At 41.5% G+C, this 21,403-nt stretch overlaps 1 protein-coding gene across 2 annotated transcripts; it reads left to right on the top strand.

The window, feature by feature from the left end:
* The first annotated feature begins 938 nt into the window (after positions 1-938).
* On the top strand, positions 939-20,832 carry Gm20153 (predicted gene, 20153). Of its 2 annotated transcripts, none has more exons than NM_001378685.1 (3): positions 939-1,421; positions 4,120-4,258; positions 20,065-20,832. In NM_001378685.1, exon 3 carries the CDS (start codon positions 20,065-20,067, stop codon positions 20,476-20,478), a length of 414 nt encoding a protein of 137 aa, NP_001365614.1. In that variant the 5' UTR covers positions 939-1,421; positions 4,120-4,258; the 3' UTR covers positions 20,479-20,832. The 2 variants fall into 2 exon arrangements, with proteins under 2 accessions (NP_001365614.1, XP_006529071.1); XM_006529008.2 differs by having other exon boundaries at positions 20,062-20,832.
* Positions 20,833-21,403: the final 571 nt, after the last annotated feature.

The following is a 21,403-nucleotide window of genomic DNA, read 5'->3' as shown; positions in this document are numbered from 1 at the left end:
CTGTTCTATCCTCCACTGGGTACAGCATGGCACAGTCCTCCATGCTCCACTTCCTGATGCCAAGCAGAAATGGTAAGAAGAAAATGAGCATAACCTTAATGCTGCTGCCATCAGTTGGTTGCAATGTAATGTTGTCCCTCATAGATGATGCCTGCCTCTTCAAAGGTTCTGTTTTCCTAAGGAAGGGATTAAGGAGGAGGTCAAAGGAGATCAAGCAAGGACCCTGCAGCCTGTGGAATAGGCTAAGTACAGTGGTATTCATGTATGCACTCTTGTGAAGAAACCCTTGATTTCTATACCTACAAAGCCATTTGGAGGCAGGGACTGCAGGTCCTTTGATAAACTGATGCCTATGATACATGAAGGAAGTCCTTGTTTTATCCCCAGTACCACATAACACAGGCATGGTGGGCTAGGCCTCTAATTCTGGCATTTGGGATGTGGGGGCTGGAGGATAAGAATCTCAAGGGCATCTTGGTGGGAAAGTGTGTTTGAGGTTGACCTGGTTTATATGGGCACTTCACACACACACACACACACACACACACACACACACACACACACACTAAATGAATGCAGTCATCAAATTTAAATGATTACTTAGGAATTCACATTGACATACACCTTTGAGCAGCAAGCTAAGAGTTGATTCTGCTTGATGATGCCTGAAACACTGAGCAGTTTCATTGTGTTACTCTTAGAAACAGACAAAAGAAACAAATGAAATTAGTGCTCTGTGGTGGATTCCTACAGAAAGGCAGTCCCTGACTATTACACAGAGATTCTCTGTCCTTTTCAGTGCCCTTAACCATGTACATTTTCTCCTAAACCACCATCCCAAGTACAGAGTTCATGAACAGGTTCTCTATTCCTGCACTGGTAGGTCACAATGAGCACCATGGAAACACTTCTTTTGTCACAATCACTCCCAGCAAGACAGCAGAGCCTTGGGCAGCGCTTCCCCAGTCTTGCCACACTGTCCATCTGGGCTGGGAATGGGATTGGGGGCCTATGACCTCTGAGTCCTCAATCAAGGAGTGGAACTTGATCTCCCCCCCCCAAAAAAAGCAAAAAATAGCTGGTTCATCACTGCAACTAGCTAATCACCATCAGGACCTCTGGTCTTTCCTTCTTTTTCTAACTGCCCTCTCCCTGCAGGAAAAAAGCCAATCTTCTCAAGAATCTCCACAGAAACTCTGGCCACATTCAGACACCAGTTCCTGAGAGATCTGTGCAGGAGGGCCCAGCTTATCAGCACTGTCTTTAGATCCTCAGCTCTGAGATCTCGGCTGCCTGTCTACTCCCAAGGCCACCTTCCATTGGACAACATTTGGTAGCAGAAAGAACTGAAGCAGCACTTGGCATCCCAGGCCGTGTGGGACAGGGTTCATAGACAGCGAAATGTGGTCTGTTACCGTCAGGTGAGGAGAAAATTGGGTTTCTTGAGACCAGGCTCATATTTGATGTTTGCTCATCAGGTAAGTGTGGCCTCCCTAAGGAGGAGTTATTTCCTTTCTCTACTGATATGTCTGTGACCTAATGGTCTCAAACCCTGTGGAGAACCTTTGATCCTTCTCTGGTTGGAGAAACTGGACCTCCACAGGTTGTATGGGTATAAGGAGGCCATTAGATTTGAATCTGTGATAATAGAGACTCCATATCCAAGTTTGTGCCTTGTATCTTACTACATCCCCCATCACAAAAGATTTCCAAATTTGATGGGCCACAATTGGCCCTCAAAGAAATCAAGATGCAGAGGCAGGCAATTAATGGACAGTGTGGTCTATACAGTAAGGCTCAGGGCAGCTATGGTTACACAGTGAGGCCCTCTCAAAAATATGAAACCAAGTCTTGGGGGAAAAGTCCACCAGGAATGATCAGAACTATCACAGACATATATGTGGTCACTGACTAGAGAAAGGGTCACATATCTTGGGACTTTTCAAGAACAGTCAGCAGAAGGGAATGCAACTGCCAGCCACTCCTGAGACATGTATGAGCATCCCTTTAGTGCCTCTGTTGGACCATGGAGCAGCAGCTGGCCTGACCTCATCACAGAAAGATAATGCTTTGAGGGGGTGCTGGAGCAGACTGAGAGCAGAGCACAGGAGCAAACTTGGGGAGCCTCTCCAGCCCTCTCCTGAGCTGCTTGGCAGCAAGGTACAGGGTCCTGACACCACAGTGTAGGAGGAGCTGAATTCCTACACCAGGCAGAGTGAGCTCTGGCAAGTCAGCTTCTTCATGACCTCCTCTGCTAAGAGATACACTAAGGATATATTTCTTCTGGCCTGTTAACCCAAGGCAGAGAGTATGGCCTATTCCAAAAGATCTTCTGAATCTTAGAGTGGAGGATATAATAAATTTCAGTGACCTAAAGTCACAGCATAGGTGGCTGATTTTCACAGCACTGATAGAAAACCAATTGGCCAGGAAATGGTATATTTTCCTGGACAAAATCGATCAGATACTCTTTGCCCTGGAAGGCTTAAGTTATGGCCAGAGGATTTAGAAAGCACGTGTTCACATCCTTGCTATGGCTATTGATTAAACAAGATTGTCCACAATAAATAGTGATTGCTACATCTTGGCTAACCAGATGTATGCATTGGTATGAGAGATGACAACTAGAATTGTGAAGGTATGAGAGATTCTAACCACATTACAAAGCACACAGGTGTTTCCAGTTTTACCTGGCATCATCAGCAAGTTAGTAGTGATGGAAAATGTAAGAAGAGAAATTAAAAAATATACAAGGTGTTAGTGATCATTTTTTTCTATTTATTTCTCTCTTCTCCTTCCAAAGAATACATCAGGACCTTGTTTATTCCTCAATCACCTCCTCCCAGGTCATCCTCCTCCCTCTCCTATGTCTACTCCTCTGTACTGGCTGAGAATATAGCAGGTCACCCAGGGATATCAACTGAACATGGCACAACAAGATTCATATGAACAGGAACAAACCTTCTCACAGCTGGAAGAGACAACACAGTAGGAGGGAAGCAGTCCCAAGCTCAAGGGAAAGAGTCTGAGACACCTTCACTCCCAGTTTGAGGGCTCTCACAAGAACACCAAGTTGATATCTACATTTTCAGAGGACCAAGCCCTGACCCATACAGACATCCTGATTGTCATTTTGATCTGTGTGAGCCCCTGTGAGCCCTGCTTAGTTAATTCTGTGGGTGGGTTTTCTTAGTGTCCTTGACTCCTCTGGCTCCTAAAATCCTGTCTCTCCTTCTTAGCTTGTCATCTCTGAGCTCCAAAGGGAGGAATCCAATTGAGATCTTCAAGTGCGGCTCTTTCTGTGCCCAGTGTTTGGCTGTGGGAGTCTGCATCAAGTCAAGCAGTTTTTTAAACTGAGTCCAGCAGCTGAAATGCACATATAGGAAAACCCAGGAGACATCATTTTCTTGTGCATGTTCACATTGTGCATTTGATGAACTCAAATGCTAGGAGATTTTTAGCTTTCTGGGAGCTCTGGATTTCCAGTTGAAGGTTGTATGTGGATAAGATTTTACAGGATGGGTATTTACCCTCAGGGAGAACATCCATGTTTAGTCCATGGCAGGTGTAGGGCAAGGTACTCACCATATGGAGGAAGCATGGCATCTCACATATGGCCAGAGACTCCTTATGTAGATACTAAGAGAAGGTAAGGAATGTACAAGGGTCGAGTGGGACAAGAACAGAGATAACTGTCAGTGTGAATGAAAAGAGATGAGTAAAGTCTGAGAGTGACAATTGCTTACATCCCCAGGGTAAAAGTCTGTACTTCAGCAGACAGAGTTCTATAATGCACCCAAACCTCCACCGCAATGTGTGGGAGTTAAGTGTCTCTCTGGCATGTTCTGTGTCAAGTAGCACGTGGGATGGTGCATATACACAATGCACATTTTCAAGATGTTCATCTCATAGGGACATTTCCTGGTATAAAAATATGGCCACAGGCCCCAATCTGAGCCTTGCACCCAAGAAGTGCTAAGAGGAGACACTCCTGAGGATTAGGGTGCACCAGGCTTGTGACTGGATACAGGGAAACTTTGCTCACATACTCAGTGCATTCCTTAGCAATGGATGGGTTGTAGCATTCATAGAAAATGTTTAACTCTGATTTCCCTACAGAGCCCTCTGAAAGGTATCAACCGGTCACTCCAAACACCTCCCAATAAGAAATATAAGAAGCACTCTGAAGAAATCATTGTTACTAGACATACCTAGACAACCATTTCAGCCAAAATAATTGAGAAAGACCCACAAAGAGGTAGGTGTACCTTTGTTCCGACCTGAACATAGAGTGTGAGAATGACCATGATTCTGAATGGAAATTCAGGGCACTTTTGGAGGGCAGGAAGAGGATGATGGCCTCTCAGCCTTCCAGATTCACAGCTCTGAGTTTAAACAGAGGACTCTGTCACTGTGGGTGTTCTGAACAGAGAGAATTTTCCAGGAGGGTAGGCAAGCCTCTGATTGTAGTGTGTGTCAGGCTCTGTCCAAAGTGGTTGAGCTTCAAATTTCACTCAACTATCACAAAGAATTCTTCCAATGGGGGGCCCTTAGGGACCCTCCCCGCTTCACAAAATGGCTGCAGTGCTGACAGAAGCAGCACAGCAGGTCCTACGACAGATATATCTGGGTCATTCCAGCAAATACTTGCTAGCCAATGCAATGGTATCAGCGTTTGGAAGCTGATTATGGGATGGATCCCCGGATCTGGCAGTCTCTAGATGGTGCATCCTTTTGTCTAAGCTCCAAACTTTGTCTCTGTAGCTCCTTTCACGGGTGTTTTGTTCCCAATTCTAAGAAGAGGCAAAATGTCCACACTTTGGTCTTGGATCTTCTTGAGTTTCATGTGTTTCACAAATTATATCTTGTATCTTGGGTACTCTAAGTTTCTGGGCTAATATCCACTGGTCAATGATTACAGATTGTGTGGGTTCTTTTGTGATTGGGTTACCTCACTCAGGATGATGCCCTCCAGGTCCAACCATTTGCCTAGGAATTTCATAAATTCATTCTTTTTAATAGCTGAGTAGTACTCCATTGTGTAAATGTACCACATTTTCTGTATACATTCCTCTGTTGAGGGGCATCTGGGTTCTTTCCAGCTTCTGGCTATTATAAATAAGGCTGCTATGAACATAGTGGAGCATGTGTCCTTCTTACCAGTTGGGGCATCTTCTGGATATGTGCCCAGGAGACATCTTGTGGGATCCTACGATAGTATTGTGTCCAATTTTCTGAGGAACCACCAGACTGATTTCCAGAGTGTTTGTACAAGCTTGCAATCCCACGAACAATGGAGGAGTGTTCCTCTTTCTCCACATCCTCACCAGCATCTGCTGTCACCTGAATTTTTCATCTTAGCCATTTTGAGTGGTGTGAGGTGGAATCTCAGGGTTGTTTTGATTTGCATTTCCCTGATGATTAAAGATGCTAAACATTTTTTTCAGGTGCTTCTCAGCCATTCTGATTTCCTCAGGTGAGAATTCTTTGTTTAGCTCTGAGCCCCAATTTTTATTGGGGTTATTTGATTTTCTGGAGTCCACCTTCTTGAGTTCTTTATATATATTGGGTGTTAGTCCCCTATCTGACTTAGAATAGATAAAGATCCTTTCCCAATCTGTTGGTGGCATTTTTGTCTTATTAACGGTGTCTTTTGCCTTATAGATGCTTTGCAATTTTATGAGGTCCCATTTGTAGATTCTCGATCTTACAGCACAAGCCATTGCTGTTCTATTCAGGAATTTTTCCCCTGTGCCCATATCTTTGAGGCTTTTCCCTACTTACTCTTCTATAAGTTTCAGTGTCTCTAGTTTTATGTGGAGTTCCTTAATCCACTTAGATTTGACCTAAGCACAAGGAGATAGGAATGGATCACTTTGCATTCTCCTAAATGATAACAACTAGTTGTGTCAGCACCATTTGTTGAAAATGCTGTCTTTTTTCCACTGGATGGTTTTAGCTCCCTTGTCAATGATCAAGTGACCATAGGTGTGTGGGTTCATTTCTGGGTCTTCAATTCTATTCCATTGGTCTACTTGTCTGTTGCTATACCATTACCATGCAGTTTTTAAACACAATTGCTCTGTAGTACAGCTTCAAGTCAGGCATGGTGATTCCACCAGAGGTTCTTTTATCCTTGAGAAGAGTATTTGCTATCCTAGGTTTTTTGTTATTCCAGACGAATTTGCAGATTGCCCTTTCTAATTCGTTGAAGAATTGAGTTGGAATTTTGAAGGGGATTGCATTGAATCTGTAGATTGCTTTTGGCAAGATAGCCATTGTTACTTTATTGATCCTGAAAATCCATGAGCATGGGAGATCTTTCCATCTTCTGATTTCTTCAGGATCTGTTCTTATGTCTCTCTTTTCAGTTCTGATTTTGTTAATTAGGATGCTGTCCCTGTGCCCCCCTAGTGAGTCTGGCTAAGGGTTTATCTATCTTGTTGATTTTCTCAAAGAAGCTGCTCCTCCTTTGGGTGATTTTTTGAATAGTTCTCCTTGTTTCCTCTTGGTTGATTTCACCCCTGAGTTTGTTTATTTCCTGCCTTCTACTTCTCTTGGGAGAATTTGCTTCCTTTGGTTCTAGAGCTTTTAGTTGTATTGTCAATCGGCTAGTGTGAGCTCTCTCTAGTTTCTTTTTGGAGGCTCTCAGAGCTATAAGATTTCCTCTTACAATGCTTTCATTTAGTCACATAAGTTTGGTTATGTTGTGGCTTCATTTTCATTAAACTCTAAAAAGTCCTTAATTTTTTTCTTTTTTCCTTCCTGTCCAAGGTATCATTGAGAAGTGTGTTGTTCAGTTTCCACTGAACAACACATACATAATGGATTACATTGATGAATTTCCGGATATTAAATCATCCCTGCATCCCTGGAATAAAACCTTCTTGGTCAGGATGGATGATTGTTTTAAAGTGTTCTTGGATTCGGTTAGCGAGAATTTTATTGAGTATTTTTGCATCGATATTCATAAGGGATATTGGTCTGAAGTTCTTAATCTTTGTTGGATCTTTCTTTGGTTTAGGTATCAGAGTAATTGTGGCTTCATAGAATGAGTTGGGTAGAGTACCTTCTACTTCTATTTTGTAGAATAGTTTGTGCAGAACTGGAATTAGATCTTCTTTGAAGGTCTGATAGAACTCTGCATTAAACCCATCTGGTCCTGGGCTTTGGCTTTTTTTGGTTAGGAGACAATTAATGACTGCTTCTATTTCTTCAGAGGATATGGGACTGATTAGATCGTAACTTGGTCCTAGTTTAACTTTGGTACCTGGTATCTGTCTAGAAATTTGTCCATTTCGTCCAGGTTTTCCAGTTTTGTTGAGTATAGCCTTTTGTAGCAGGATCTGATGGTGATTTGGATTTCTTCAGGATCTATTGTTATGTTTCCCATTTTATTTCTGATTTTGTTAATTAGGATGCTTTTCCTGTGCCCTCTAGTGAGTCTGGCTAAGGGTTTATCTATCTTGTTGATTTTCTCAAAGATCCAGCTCCTCATTTGGTTGATTCTTTGAATAGTTCTTCTTGTTTCCAGTTGGTTGATTTTGCCCCTGAGTTTGATTATTTCTTGCCATCTACTCCTCTTGGTTGAATTTGCTTCCTTTTTTCTAGAGCTTTTTGGTGTGTTGTCAAGCTGCTAGTGTGTGCTCTCTCTAGTTTCTTTTTGGAACCACTCAGAGCTATGAGTTTTCCTCTTAGAAATGCTTTTATAGTGTCCCATAAGTTTAAGTATGTTGTTGCTTCATTTTCATTAAACTCTAAAAAGTCTTTAATTTCTTTCTTTATTCCTTCCTTGACCAATGCATCATTGAGAAGTGTCTCATTCATTTTCCACGTGAATGTTGGCTTTCCATTATTTATGTTGTTATTGAAGATCAGCCTTAGTCCATGGTGGTCTGATAGGATGCATGGGATGATTTCAATATTTTTGTATCTGTTGAGGCCTGTTTTGTGACCAATTATATGGTCAGTTTTGTAGAAGGTACCATGAGGTGCTGAGAAGAAAATATATCCTTTTGTTTTAGGATAAAATGTTCTGTAGATATTTTTTATGTCCATTATTTTTCATAACTTCTGTTAGTTTCACTGTGTCCCTGTTTTGTTTCTGTTTCCATGATCTGTCCATTGATGAAAGTGGTGGGTTGAAGTCTCCCACTATTATTGTGTGAGGTGCAATGTGTGCTTTGAGCTTTACTAAAGTTTCTTTAATGAATGTGGCTGCCCTTGCATTTGGAGCATAGATATTCAGAATTGATAGTTCCTCTTGGAGGATTTTATCTTTGATTAGTATGAAGTGCCCCTCTTTGTCTTTTTTGATGACTTTGTGTTCGAAGTCGGTTTTATTAGATATTCGAATGGCTACTCCAACTTGTTTCTTCAGACCATTTGCTTGGAAAATTTTTTCCAGCATTTCACTCTGAGATAGTGTCTGTCTTTTCCCCTAAGATGGGTTTCATGTAAGCAGCAAAGTGTTGGGTCCTGTTTGTGTAGCCAGTCTGTTAGTCTATGTCTTTTTAATGGGGAGTTCAGTCCATTGATATTAAGAGATATTAAGGAAAAGTTATTGTTGCTTCCTATTATTTTTGTTGTTAGAGATGGGATTCTGTTCCTGTGGCTGTTTTCTTTTATGTTTGTTGAGGGATTACTTTCTTGCTTTTTCTAGGACATGGTTTCCATCCTTTTATTGTATTTTTTTTTCTGTTATTATCCTTTGAAGGGCTGGATTCATGGAAAGATAACGTGTGAATTTGGTTTTGTCGTGGAATACTTTGGTTTCTCCATCTATCGTAATTGAGAGTTTGGCCGGGTATAGTAGCCTGGGCTGGCATTTGTGTTCTCTTAGTGTCTGTATAACATCTGTCCAGGATCTTCTGGCTTTCATAATCTCTGGTGAAAAATCTGGTGTAATTCTGATAGGTCTGTCTTTATATGTTACTTGACCTTTCTCCCTTACTGCTTTAATATTCTATCTTTATTTAGTGTATTTGTTGTTCTGATTATTATGTGTCGGGAGGAATTTCTTTTCTGGTCTAGTCTATTTGGAGTTCTGTAGGGTTCTTGTATGTTCATGGGCATCTCTTTCTTTAGGTTTGGGAAGTTTTCTTCTATAATTTTGTTGAAGATATTTGTTGGCCCTTTAGTTTGAAAATCTTCATTCTCATCTACTCCTATTATCCATAGGTTTGGTCTTCTCATTGTGTGCTGGATTTCCTGGTGTTTTGAGTTAGGATCTTTTTGCATTTTGCTTTTTCTTTGATAGTTTTGTCTATGTTCTCTATGGAATCTTCTGCACCTGAGATTCTCTCTTCCATTTCTTGTATTCTGTTGCTGATGTTCGCATCTATGATTCCAGATTTCTTTCCTAGGGTTTCTATCTCAAGTGTTGCTTCACTTTGTATTTTTTTATCGTGTCTACTTCTCTTTTTAGATCTTGTATGGTTTTGTTCATTTACATCACCTGTTTGGATGTTTTCCTGTTTTTCTTTAAGGACTTCTACCTGTTTGGTTGCTTTTTCCTGTTTTTCTTTAAGGACTTCTACCTGTTTGGTTGCTTTTTCCTGTTTTTCTTTAAGGACTTGTAAGTCTTTAGCAGTGTTCTCCTGTATTTCTTTAAGTGAGTTATTAAAGTCCTTCTTGATGTCCTCTACCATCCTCATGAGATATGCCTTTAAATTTGGGTCTAGCTTTTTGGTTGTGTTGGGGTGCTCAGGACTGGCTTAGGTGGGAGTCCTGGGTTATGATGATGGTGAGTGTTCTTGGTTTCTGTTAGTAAGATTCTTACATCTGCCTTTCATCATCTGGTAATCTCTGGAGTCAGTTGTTATAGTTGTCTCTGGTGAGAGCTTGTTCCTTTTGTGATTGTTATTCTCTACCAGCAGACCTGGGAGACTAGCTCTCTAGTGAGTTTCAGTAGTCAGAGCACTCTTTGCAGTCAAGGTCTCCACTTTCAGGGAAGGTCTATAGATATCTGGCATTCAGACTTGCCTCCTGGCAGAAGATGAAGGCTAGAGACAGGGCCTGTACCAGAAGCTGTTAGCTTTTGTAGTCCACATTCTCACCTGTCCAGACTAGTTTTGGTAGAATCTGGGAACCAAATGACTCCTACAGATGCTCCAGCTCCTCCCTCCCGGGTGGGGTGGACACCTCTACTCTGGCAGGGAAGGTGTCCGGATATCTGGAGTCCGAAAAGTGGTCTGCCTCAGAAGTTCTGTTGCTCCTGCCTGTCCTAGATGTCTCCTGCAAATGCTCCTGCAACTCCCTCCTGGGCTGAGTGGACACGTCTCCGAAAGTGGGATGTTTTATGTTTGGGTAGACAGCTCTGCTTTAAAGGACAGATCTGCTACAGGAGAGAAGTAAGCTCCCACACTCTAACAGGTTGTCTGTAAACAGGGTGGGTTAATCCATGTCTGTTGAGAGTTTCTTTGTACATTTGAAGCATGGCCTAAGGTATCCTGTTTGTGGAGAATGCAAGTCTTTGTAGGTGAGTTGCTGACCACAGAATTCTGTGGTGTTATGGGGAATAGCTGATTCCAGGCTTCATTTTTGTATTATGTTTCTCTGATCTCAAACATTGACATCCTCGTGGCTATTAAAAGCAATGTTGTTCATAGGTGTTCACTCAGAATAGTCCTCAGATTCTTGTGCAGTGGGGGTGTTTGTGTATGGGTTGCTACCTGTGCTCTCTGTGAATAATTTCATCAACAGGTAGGTCTTGGGAGTAACTCGTGGTAGTTAGTTTATTATCAGATACAGCCATGTCTGCTTCTGTTTGTGGCAAGTTTTCTCGTTTGACTTTCTTAGGGATTCCCCTTCAGCCTTTTTTTTTCTCCCTATAAACAAGTTCAGGTAAAGGGCAGAACATTTGCTGTGCAATGGTTTGATGGGAGCAGATTCATCCTGGTGGTGCCCTGGTGGAGTTTCAGGGTCTGCTCCCAATGAGTCTATCCATGTTTCCCATCATATACACACCTACATATCCTCCTCTCCATTGTGTCCTGCTTTGCTAAGGATGTGATCTTCAGAGCCCAAAGTTCCCACTTGATATCCCACAGTCAATTGATCTGGAAGCAAATCCTGGTGGAAGCAGTCTCCTGAGTGTTTGCTTATACCATCTTCAAGATCTAGATTTGATGGCAGTTCTGTCGATTCCTTCTGTCACACTCATGCATGTCCTTGATCTTACCCAGCCTGAATCAGTACTGCCTAAGGAAAGAAAATTCTGAACACATTTCTTGATCTGTCTTTGACACTCACTACAGGATCCCAGAGGATCTCCTAATTCATTGGCTGCTCTCCTGTAGGATCTGGAGACCAAATTTGAAAGCAAAGTTTTCTGTGGGCTTCCATGTTCTTATGCCTGGATTGTGAACCCAGTTCTCCTAAGCACATATTGCCTTATCAGATGGCTTCTTTGGGTTGGTGTTCACCAATCCACAAAATTTATAGATCTGCATGTGTTGTTCACATGCTGTTTCAGAGAGAAGCCTGGTCCTCCAGACAAGCCTTTCTTTGTTTATTCTCTTAGAATTTGTATTGATGTATTGATGTTAAGTACCACAGTGTAGCATTGTAAGCCTGAAGACCTCAGTCAACCATAGCCTCACAAACTCTCAGAAAATATTGTCATGATAGTAGCAAAGGTAAAGGACAAAACTTACTTGATAATAGGTTCCACTTCCTGCCAAGGGATTTTCTCAGCACTTCCTGAATGAGTAGGAAAAAGTAAACAAATAATATTTCAATGGGTAATCAAAACAGCTAAATTTAAGGGGCCTGTTACAGGAACATTTACATAACTCTGGATATTTCTTACTGAAATCACAGGGATATGGGCATTATTGGCCTATGCCTGTAACTTCATCCTTCTGGAGAGAGAGGCAGGCAGATTGCTGTATGTCTCTGGCCAGCCTGGACTATGGGAGGTCCTGGTCAGACCCACTTACTGAGAAAGATCATGTCTTACAGAAACTAACTAAAGAACTATGAAAAAGCATCCAGGGGTGAAAGCTCCACGTGAGTTTCATGAATGATTGACATTTCCAAATGAAGACCTGATAAGGAGCAATTCATATAGAACGCAAGAAATAAGCTCTTATTGTTTTTTTATTCTTTAACCTAAATTCTTTCTTTTGGAGATTATCATGGGTGAGAGCATATTAATACAATTTTCATCCCTCTGTCTCCTTATGTGAACTGCTCCAGCATTCCCTCTCAAATCTTTCTTGAATTCAAGACCTCTTCTTGTTTGATTACGGTAGTTACACAGGCACATATGTTGCACCTACAGGAGGACACAGAAATCGATAGACACATTCTCACAACCTCTCTGAATCTGTTGCATGTTTCTCCAATGTGGATAGGAGTAGGGCTTACCAGGTGAGTTTGAGGAAATCATCATGGTGTTCAACTTTGCAGAGAATTCATTGCCCCTCTCTAGGCAGCCACCATAAGTCTGTAACTCTTTTCCCAAGCAGATAGGGGCTTCTAGAATTTCCCTCATCAACATTGGCATGTAGACTATTGTGACCATGATGCAAGTCTTTGTTTGCATAAACATAGTGTTGAGATTTCATAGGGTGCAGCATCCATGTGTACAGGATGCTAGGTCCATGCCCTCATCCTGAACTTCTGGCTTGTACATTCTTCCCAACTCCTTGGCTGTGGTCCCTCAACCATAGCTTAGCAGTTCATTTGTAGATGTATTACTTAGATTGCAGGTGAAGTAGATGCTGCTGACTCTTTCTCACTTTTGTTAGGCCATGTCACCGCTAAATTCTTTCCTTAACCACACAACTCTAAGAATTAATTTCTTGGGCTTCCTCTTCCTGTCCACTGACTAATACCCAGCACAGTCACGTGGTGGGCCTCAAGAGTGTCCCTACAAGGGTTGAAACCAACATCTCCCTGTTTCTTGAGGATTCCATTGCAAACTGAGGAGAAACATTCCTGTGCTCTGAGCTGAGGCTATCGGTTGATGCATTTAAGTCTTTCCTTTCGACACCAGTAAGCCTCAAGTGCCACTATCTATAATCACAACCTCTTGTCTGAAACAGTTTTGCATCTCACTTCTCCATTTCATGCTCAGAAGAGAGCAGAACATTGATCAGAATAACTCAGAGAAAATCTATATAGATAGAAAGTTTCCATCTAACATATGCCATTTGACAGTATGAACCCAGGTCCTTGAAAATTGCTTAATTATCTTGGAACGTATGTCTTGAGTTTCTGAACTATAGTTATACTACCTTGTGAAAGCATTCATAAGAATTCATAATTGCTAAAACTACTTTAGGTAAAAACTAGTCTCTGATGACTTAGATCTGCCATAAATTCCTAAGGTAAAGTGTTGTCTGAAACAACCATGATTCCACACAAAAATATAATGTGTCACTGACCTGAATGTCCTTTTTCATTCAAACAACCAAGCAGTCCTTGCCTATAAAAACCTCAAATGAACTTGAAGTCAAGGATGCTTATATCCATTTTCCTAGGGCCAGAATATTGGCTTTGATATTCATGAATGTCAAAAACTCCTTATAACTTATGCAGGAATCTCAGGCATCCTGTAACACTTTTACATTGGAAAAGGGCCAGGGTGTATTTCAACTGTAGAGTAAATGTCTACAATGCCCAGTCCCTGGGTTCCATGCCTAGCAACCCAGGATGAAGTCAAATTGCTGCATCAGTAGTGATTGTGGCTGTAGACCTCATGTATATTCAGGTCTGGGGATGCTGTGGGATGCTACTCTTCTCACTGAAGCAATCACATCCAGGAGCCTCTATGGAAGTCTTTCTACTCATCCATATCTAGTGGAGGGCTCAAGAGATCCTCTATCTTTGTGCAAGACTTTTTTTATTTTCCACCAAGCTGCTTCTTTGGATGTGTAACTTAAAGATTTCTCCCCACAGATGAGCTAGCTGGCTTTGTCCTGCTACACAGTCATTCTGACTACAACTGCCTTTCACCGGGGTAACACAGCACTCAGTCCTAAGGCTCATTGTGGTATGCTTTTGTAGTTGTTCAGGGTTTCCCCTGTTGTACATTACTCTGAGCAGCCCTCTGTTTTATTGCTGATCATTTGTTCTCAAAAATCAAGTTGATGGGTAGGAGAAGGTAGATCATATCTCCTTGTTTGAATGAGCAGAACATACAACTATGTCCACAGTGGATATGGTTCTGAGAGCTGTAAATTACAGAAATATGCCGAACTGCACACACAGGTGAGAATCAGTCTGAACCAAACACGGTTTCCTGTGGGATAATTCTTATCATCACCACAGTTTTACAAATCTAGATATCCTCTCTTTTGCACATGTAATATTGTATTTTTGAGACTATAAATTCAATTTATATGAGAATTCTATAAAGCATTTAATCAAGAAGAACTATTTCACAGACATTCATTCTTGCTCCTATTATATCAAGTTAAGGGACAGATCCTAACAAATAGTTTGAGAGACCTTGGAACACTCAATTCTAAATGGGTTCTCAGTATCAGGTGCTTCCCCTGGGATTCAGGCCACCCCCAAGGAATAAGAGGTAGAAAGTGTAAGGTCCAAAGTGCGTGGGGTATACCAGGAGAACAAGGCCCTCTAGATCAATGTGAACAAAGCTCATATGAGTCCAGATTGACTGATCTGTCACCCCGGGGCCTGCACTAGTCTACACTGGGCACTCTGACTAAATATTGTATCTGCTGCTTTATTGTTTTCTTGAGACTTCTGAGTACAAAGTGAACAAGTGGGTCTCTGCCTCTTGTCTTTTGCTTTTGTCATTTTGTCCTGTTCAACTTCAACGTGATGGTATTACTTTTTCTTGTTTTATTTTATATTGTTATATTGAATGCTATCTTTTAATGGCCCGTTCTTTTCTAATGAGACAGAAAGGGAGTGGATCTGGATGGGAGGGGTGTATGGAGGAACTGAGAGGAGTGGAGGAAAGGGAGATCATAATCAGAATATATTCTGTGAGAAAGAACATAATTTTCAATAAGATTTTTTAAATAAAGAACAGATTCTATTCTTAAGCAACATTTATTTTGATGCTCTTATTATTTTGATGCTATTTTTCATATCCTTAAGTCTATTTATAACTCCACCTTAATGGTTCCCTCAGTGTGACACATCTTCTACCACCAATGTGGATTTTCCATTTGAAGCATGGAAAAGAGAGCTCATGAGCTTCAGAGCTCTTTGCACCACAGTTTTAGTCTGTGCCATTCTTGTGAGTGATTCCATAACCTCAGGATTGCCACTGTTTCTCTTTTTTTGTTGTTGTTGCTGTTGTTGTTTTTTGTTTTTTGTTTTTTTTTTTTCTTTTGTTTTTTCGAGATAGGGTTTCTCTGTATAGCCCTGGCTGTCCTGGAACTCACTTTGTAGACCAGGCTGGCCTCGAACTCAGAAATCCGCCTGCCTCTGCCTCCCGAGTGCTGGGATTAAAGGCACGCGCCACCACGCCCAGCTGCCACTGTTTCTCAATTAACTTCATTTCCCTTATCTCCAGTGTCTTAAATATTATAGTGTGGGTGCATTCTTGGATATGGAGTCCATGCTCATTGCTCTCAGTTGTTAGTTATGAGAGATGCAGTTGCCATGAAATTGTCCTTGCTTCTCAGGGTATTGGCACTGCTGCTAGTATTTGCAGCTGAACACAGCACAACTTGGAATTTGAATCATTTCAAAAGTGAGCCTGAGAGTTGACTAGGCACTTGGGGAGAAGAGACAAGGGGACCTAGCTGATTCTTTCTGTTGGAGAGTGTCTTTATAAGCCTTTCCCAACATCATGGTATGGATCATGACTACTTACAGGTACCTCTCTAGAGAGTGAGAGGCACCTACTCATTGGATAATAATTTCCAGGTCTCTGGTCTGCACAGCTCATGTGTGGCTCATGGTGACCCGATAAAAAACTCCACTCCTGCACTGACTCTCTACTCTCTAGCTTCACCCATCAGGGAGGGAGGGCAATAGGAACAAAGGCTGTACTTTATGGAGTACTTTCTCCATGGCAGGTATTTTATTTATTCAGTGTCCTTTTAGGGAGCTTCCTCTGTGTAGCAGAAAGTAGACAATGAGCTGGGCATGTTCCAGGGCACTGTTGAAAATGCTAGCTCCCATTGAGTTTACTTAGTATTGTAGTCTATAGAAATCACCATTGAAGCTAATGAATCAACATGCTCTGATGTCTCCTTCAGTAGGAGGCAGTGTTTTCTGTTAGGAAAGCTGAGCAGGAGAAAGCAGGTTGCCAGTGGTGAATGATGGGTATGCACTTTTTTAAAAAAGAAAATTTTTGAGATTAAAATTACATCATTTTATCTTCCCTTACTTCCCCCACACACACCTCCTGCTTATTCCTCCTTAATGCCTTTAAAATTCATTGCCTCTTTTTACATTAACCTTTATCATATTCCCATATGTATACGTAATCCTAAAAGCATACATACAACCTGTTCAGTCTGTATAAATTTGCTTTCAGGAACATTTTTCAAGGCAGAGCTTTTGATATTGGATAACCAATTGAGTTGGTGTGGCATTTCTCAGGGAAGACTGGGCCTCCTAGTCTTGGTATTCCTTAATTTCCTGTAGTTCTTTATGCAGGATCGGACCCTCTCTGTGTTAACATGTCTACTGGTGTTGACTTTGTCAGCTCAAAGTTTTCCAGTCATGTTGCTGAGACCACATGAGTCTATCTGCTGACATTCCTAAGAGATAGACTCTCACAGCTAACTCCCTAATCCTCTGGCTTTACAGTGTTTCTGCCCCCTCTTCCACATTGATCCCTGAGCCTAAGATGCAAGAGTTTTGTTGTAGATTTATCATATAGAACCTGGCTTCACAACTCTGTATGATGATTGGTTATAGTTTTCTGTATTGATCTCTGTCTGTTGCAAAGAGACGTTTCCTTCAGTGATGGTTGAGCACTACACTTACCTGTGGGTACATAGAAAAATACCTAGAATGAAGTTGGGGGATTTTTCTGGTTTACAATAAAATGTCCGTTGCAGTATCTCCTATAATATTCATGACTTCACCAGGCTGTGTATACTTGGCTAGCTTCCCAGTACCAGGCATGATTTCTTCCTTTTGGGCAGGGCTTAAGTCTAATCTGAAGCTTTTGGCTACTGCCAACTGTGTGTGTCAGTTCTGTACCTTTCAGGTTATAGTGCCAGGGCCTACAGTTTTATTGTTGTTGTTTTTGTTGTGTTTTGGTTTATCTTGCTGTCTGAGGCATGACATTTTCTCTACATAACAATGACTGTCTTCTAACTCAATCTGTAGAGCAGGTAGCCTTGCACACACAGAAATCAATGTGCCTCTGCTTTCAGAGTGCTAGGATCAAAGGTGTGTACCACCAGTGCCTGGCCCTACTGCATGCTCTTTTAAATCGAATGTCCAGTGACAATCTCTCTGACAAGTTTCTATCTGAGCAGGTAGTTGAAGACAAGGAGGCACTGGGATCAAAGGGTATCTGGAGGAATAGTGGGCATGAGAGGAATTAGTATCGGAGAGGTAGGAGATATTCAGAGTCTGTGGCAGAGCATCCAAAGATGCAGGGCAGCTGGAGAAATCCCCAAAATGTTGGGAAGACAGTTAAGTGTAGAAACAGTTGCAACTGGATGGCAAATGCTATTGGATACAGGGAAATCTGGAAATTTTGGTCACTGTGTGTGGAGATTGTCTGCTTTGCTAGATTTGGGGAGTTGCAGGTGTGGGAAATTCTTTTTAAGGATCTGCGATGTTTTGTATATGCTTGGGCCAGGAAATAGCACTATTAAGAGGTGTGGCCTTGTTGTAATAGGTGTGCCACTTGTGTGTTGGTTTTAATATGCTAATCCTAGCTGCATGGGAGTATTCTGATAGCAGCCTTCAGAGGAAGATGTAGAACTTTTAGCTCCTCCTCCACCATGCCTGCCTGGTTTCTGTCTTGCTCCCATCTTGATGGTGCCTGGGCCTTATGCTTTACTACTTTATTATCCTTCCTCAACTCCTTATAAGGTTCTGTCTACAGCACCTTTATTCCTTTTTTTTTTAACCATCTGTCTCCTTTTATTGGCTTTAGCTTACTTTACTTTTTTATGGCATTCACGTGTGAAAGGAAACACATGATATTTGTCTTTCCAGATCTGGGTCTTATCACACAAAATCCACCCTCTTCCCTCAATGTAGTTTTTTTCCTTCCTTTCCATCATGGAAAACTCCCTCTTGTAAGTGCACCACATTTCTGTCAATTATTCCATTGACTGGCACTTGAGCTGAATCCATTACTTGGGTTTTGTTGTTAGTGTGGATATTTAGGTATCACTGTAGCAAGGTAGCATTGACTCCTTTGCATTATAGTGATTAATGTTCTGGTTGGACTATGTGGGAGTTCTATTTTGAATATTTGACCACCTTAATGATCTCCATAACCTCCTTAATGGTGAGGCCATGGTGACATAGGCCTTTAATCCTAGCACTCAGGAGTCAGATGTAGGCAGATTTCTGAGTTTAAGTACAGTGAGAGAGAGAGAGAGAGAGAGAGAGAGAGAGAGAGAGAGAGAGAGAGAAAGATTGATTGATTGATTGATTGACTGATTGATTTTCAGGATAGCCAGTGCTACACAGAGAAACTGTGTCTCAAACCAAACCAAAACCAAACAAACAAAAAATTATCTCCATAATGGTCAAACTGATTTACATTTCCTTATGTGAAGCCTTCTTAACTCATCCAACCAAATGCTCTATGTGGACTTTGCTTTTGTGTTTTCTCAACTGGGGAGTGGGAGGTACATAAGCACATTTGACTTCAAATCTTCCTATGCTAGTCTAGTTATTTCCTTAGTTTCAAAGGGAAAGTCCTCTCATTCCCAATAAACTCCTTCAATGCACAGCCCTCATGTGCACCATACCCGGGAACAGTAGGTCTTATTGCAGGTAGCAAATGTTTCAGAGAGGTCAAGGGTCTTGCCAGGAGCCAAATTTCCCTCTGATAAAACACTGTCAGCTTTTCTCCCATGTATCAACCCTTGGAGCCTGAAGCCTGAACATGACCCATAAATGCATGTGTGTGTTTGTGTATACATATTGCTAGCTACTAATTATAAATACATAAATTCTAAGAGTGTATGCATCAGTTGAATTACTTCCATATCTATCCATCTGTCTCTGGAGATTTTATAGCTACTAGCTTCATGGACAGGCCTTGAAAGATAGTCTGTGCCTTTGTGTTGTTGTTGTCACTGTGGCATTATGTGCTCTCCAGGGTCTGACCCATGCCATATAAGATGGGAAGACATAGGTCATCTTTGGCCAACCTCGATCTGTGCCCAGTGACTTTCTCCTTGTGCTCATTTTGCTCCTCTCTGGTATTTCATTTGTCTCAGTAAGGAGTGGGAGTTAAAAAAATCACAGAAAAACCTGTGGGTCACACAGAGCACAGAGAGCATACAACCTCCAAGTAAGGACTTAAAGGAAGCAGAGGCAGGCAGAATTCTGAGTTTGAAGCCAGCCTGGTCTACAGAGTGAGTTCTAGGACAGCCAGGGCTACACAGAGAAACCCTGTCTCAAAAAAAAAAAAAAACGGAATAAGAAGAGGCCGTTTGTTTCAAAAGACACCAGTTATCTGAATGCTAAGAAATAGTTATCTGTCAGCACCACTTGCAATTAGTTCTTTCCTTGGGTTTCTTATGGCACACATACTCAAAACTACAGGCACATCCTTGCTAAAACATATATTACAAATACAAATTGCACATGCAAACTTTGCTTTTTGGCAAGTTGGTACCACAAACAAAGCGAAGCCATGCAAAACACACACACACACACACACACACACACACACACACACACACACACACACACACACACAAACACACACACTCACACACACAAGAAAACACAACACAACAAAAACAAAAAACAGCTGCAGGAAGCTGTTTCAAATGAACGTTTCCATCTCTCAAACCATGAGAGGCTCCTTCCAAAATGTGTATCTGTGTGTGTATAGGTGTTCCAGGAGTGTGTACAACATGAGCTCTTTTCAACAGACCCTTTGTGTTTCTAACATGTTTTTTTTCCTTAGAGAAGATGGATGAAGAGCAACACCAAAAGAGTTCAAAATCACCTGAAAAGAAGCTAAAGACAGTTGAATTCAAGAAAAAGAAATGTGTTAGGTTTCTGTTACCCCATAAAGCTGACAAGGAAAAGAAATCCTCTTCCCTAGGAGAAACAGAGGAGTCAAAGTTCAGATGTGAATGCCAACACTGCCAGATGTGTGAGGGGAACACATCTGGGGTCTCTGTGGGACCTAGGACTGAAGCAGTCTCTCCGTCATCCTCCTGGGAAAATCTAACACTAGACCTCAGTAACTTGACACTCAACCCTCATACCACCCATCCCCATCTTGTGCAAGACACCATATCCAAAGGAGAGAACAAAATGCAGTGCCCAAGGAAAAACAAGAGGATGTTTCAAAAGGTTCTCTACGAATGGACAGAATAACTCTGACACTGTCATCGTCATGAGAAGGAAGATCCAAACCTACAGGACCATGAGTATCAACATCTTTTGGGGAGCAACATCAGGAGGAGTAATGTCCAACCTGTTGATAATAATACAGCTGGATCGTGACTCGAATCTATTCCACAAATGTAGCCATCTTTTCCTTAGTAGTTTAGGCATCTTCCCTTAGGCACTCTGGGAAGAGATGTGGTTCTCAGTAAGGACGACCAAATTGCAATTTTTCTATACTCCCCATGTCAGTGTTCCCATGGGATTTGCTACCGATTTTCCTCTCCTCGGGTTTGAGGTTTTCCTCCTTTACATTGTTGCCAATAAAGTTAAAACATCTATGTAGGGTTTCTGGCTTGCTGTTTTCAAACTGCTTCCATTTCATTTTATTACCTTGTACCCAGAAGGAGCACAAGGCCTGATGGAGTATGTGTGTGTGTGTGTGTGTGTGTGTGTGTGTGTGTGTGTGTGTGTGTGTGTATGTGTATGTCTGTGTTAATGTGTGTGTGAAATTTTTGTTTCAAGACCATTATAGATATGGAATATGAACATACAGAGGATTCTTCACCTAGTTAAATCCTCTGATAATTTATCTTCCATTATACAACAACAATACTTCAAAAGGAGGGCATCAACCCTGTTTTAATGAGTGTTTAGAGCTTTCTGTCCCTTTATCCTATGTGCACAACCATGTGTCACATCTGTTCCATTGTGAAACTCTGACTCTAGCTAGGTTTATGATGACTCCTGGTAGCATGCTTAAAACTGTGACAGACATAGCCTTGTTTAGTCTTTCCATAATATTTTAATTTCAAGAATGTCATATAAAAATGTTCAGTGCTGGCCTTTTCTGCTCATCACCATGCAATTAATTCTTCAGACTTAATTCTCCAGACTCAAAAATCTATTCTTTAGG

The sequence above is a fragment of the Mus musculus genome, chromosome X, assembly GCF_000001635.26.
Source record: "Mus musculus strain C57BL/6J chromosome X, GRCm38.p6 C57BL/6J".
NCBI classification, from domain to species: domain Eukaryota; kingdom Metazoa; phylum Chordata; class Mammalia; order Rodentia; family Muridae; genus Mus; species Mus musculus.
Note: the sequence above shows the minus strand (reverse complement) of the source record. Positions and strands in the feature narration are given on the sequence as shown.

Bases quoted from the DNA above. Each gene is read 5' to 3' on its own strand.
- Gm20153 (NM_001378685.1), top strand. From the start codon at position 20,065: ATGGATGAAGAGCAACACCAAAAGAGTTCAAAATCACCTGAAAAGAAG.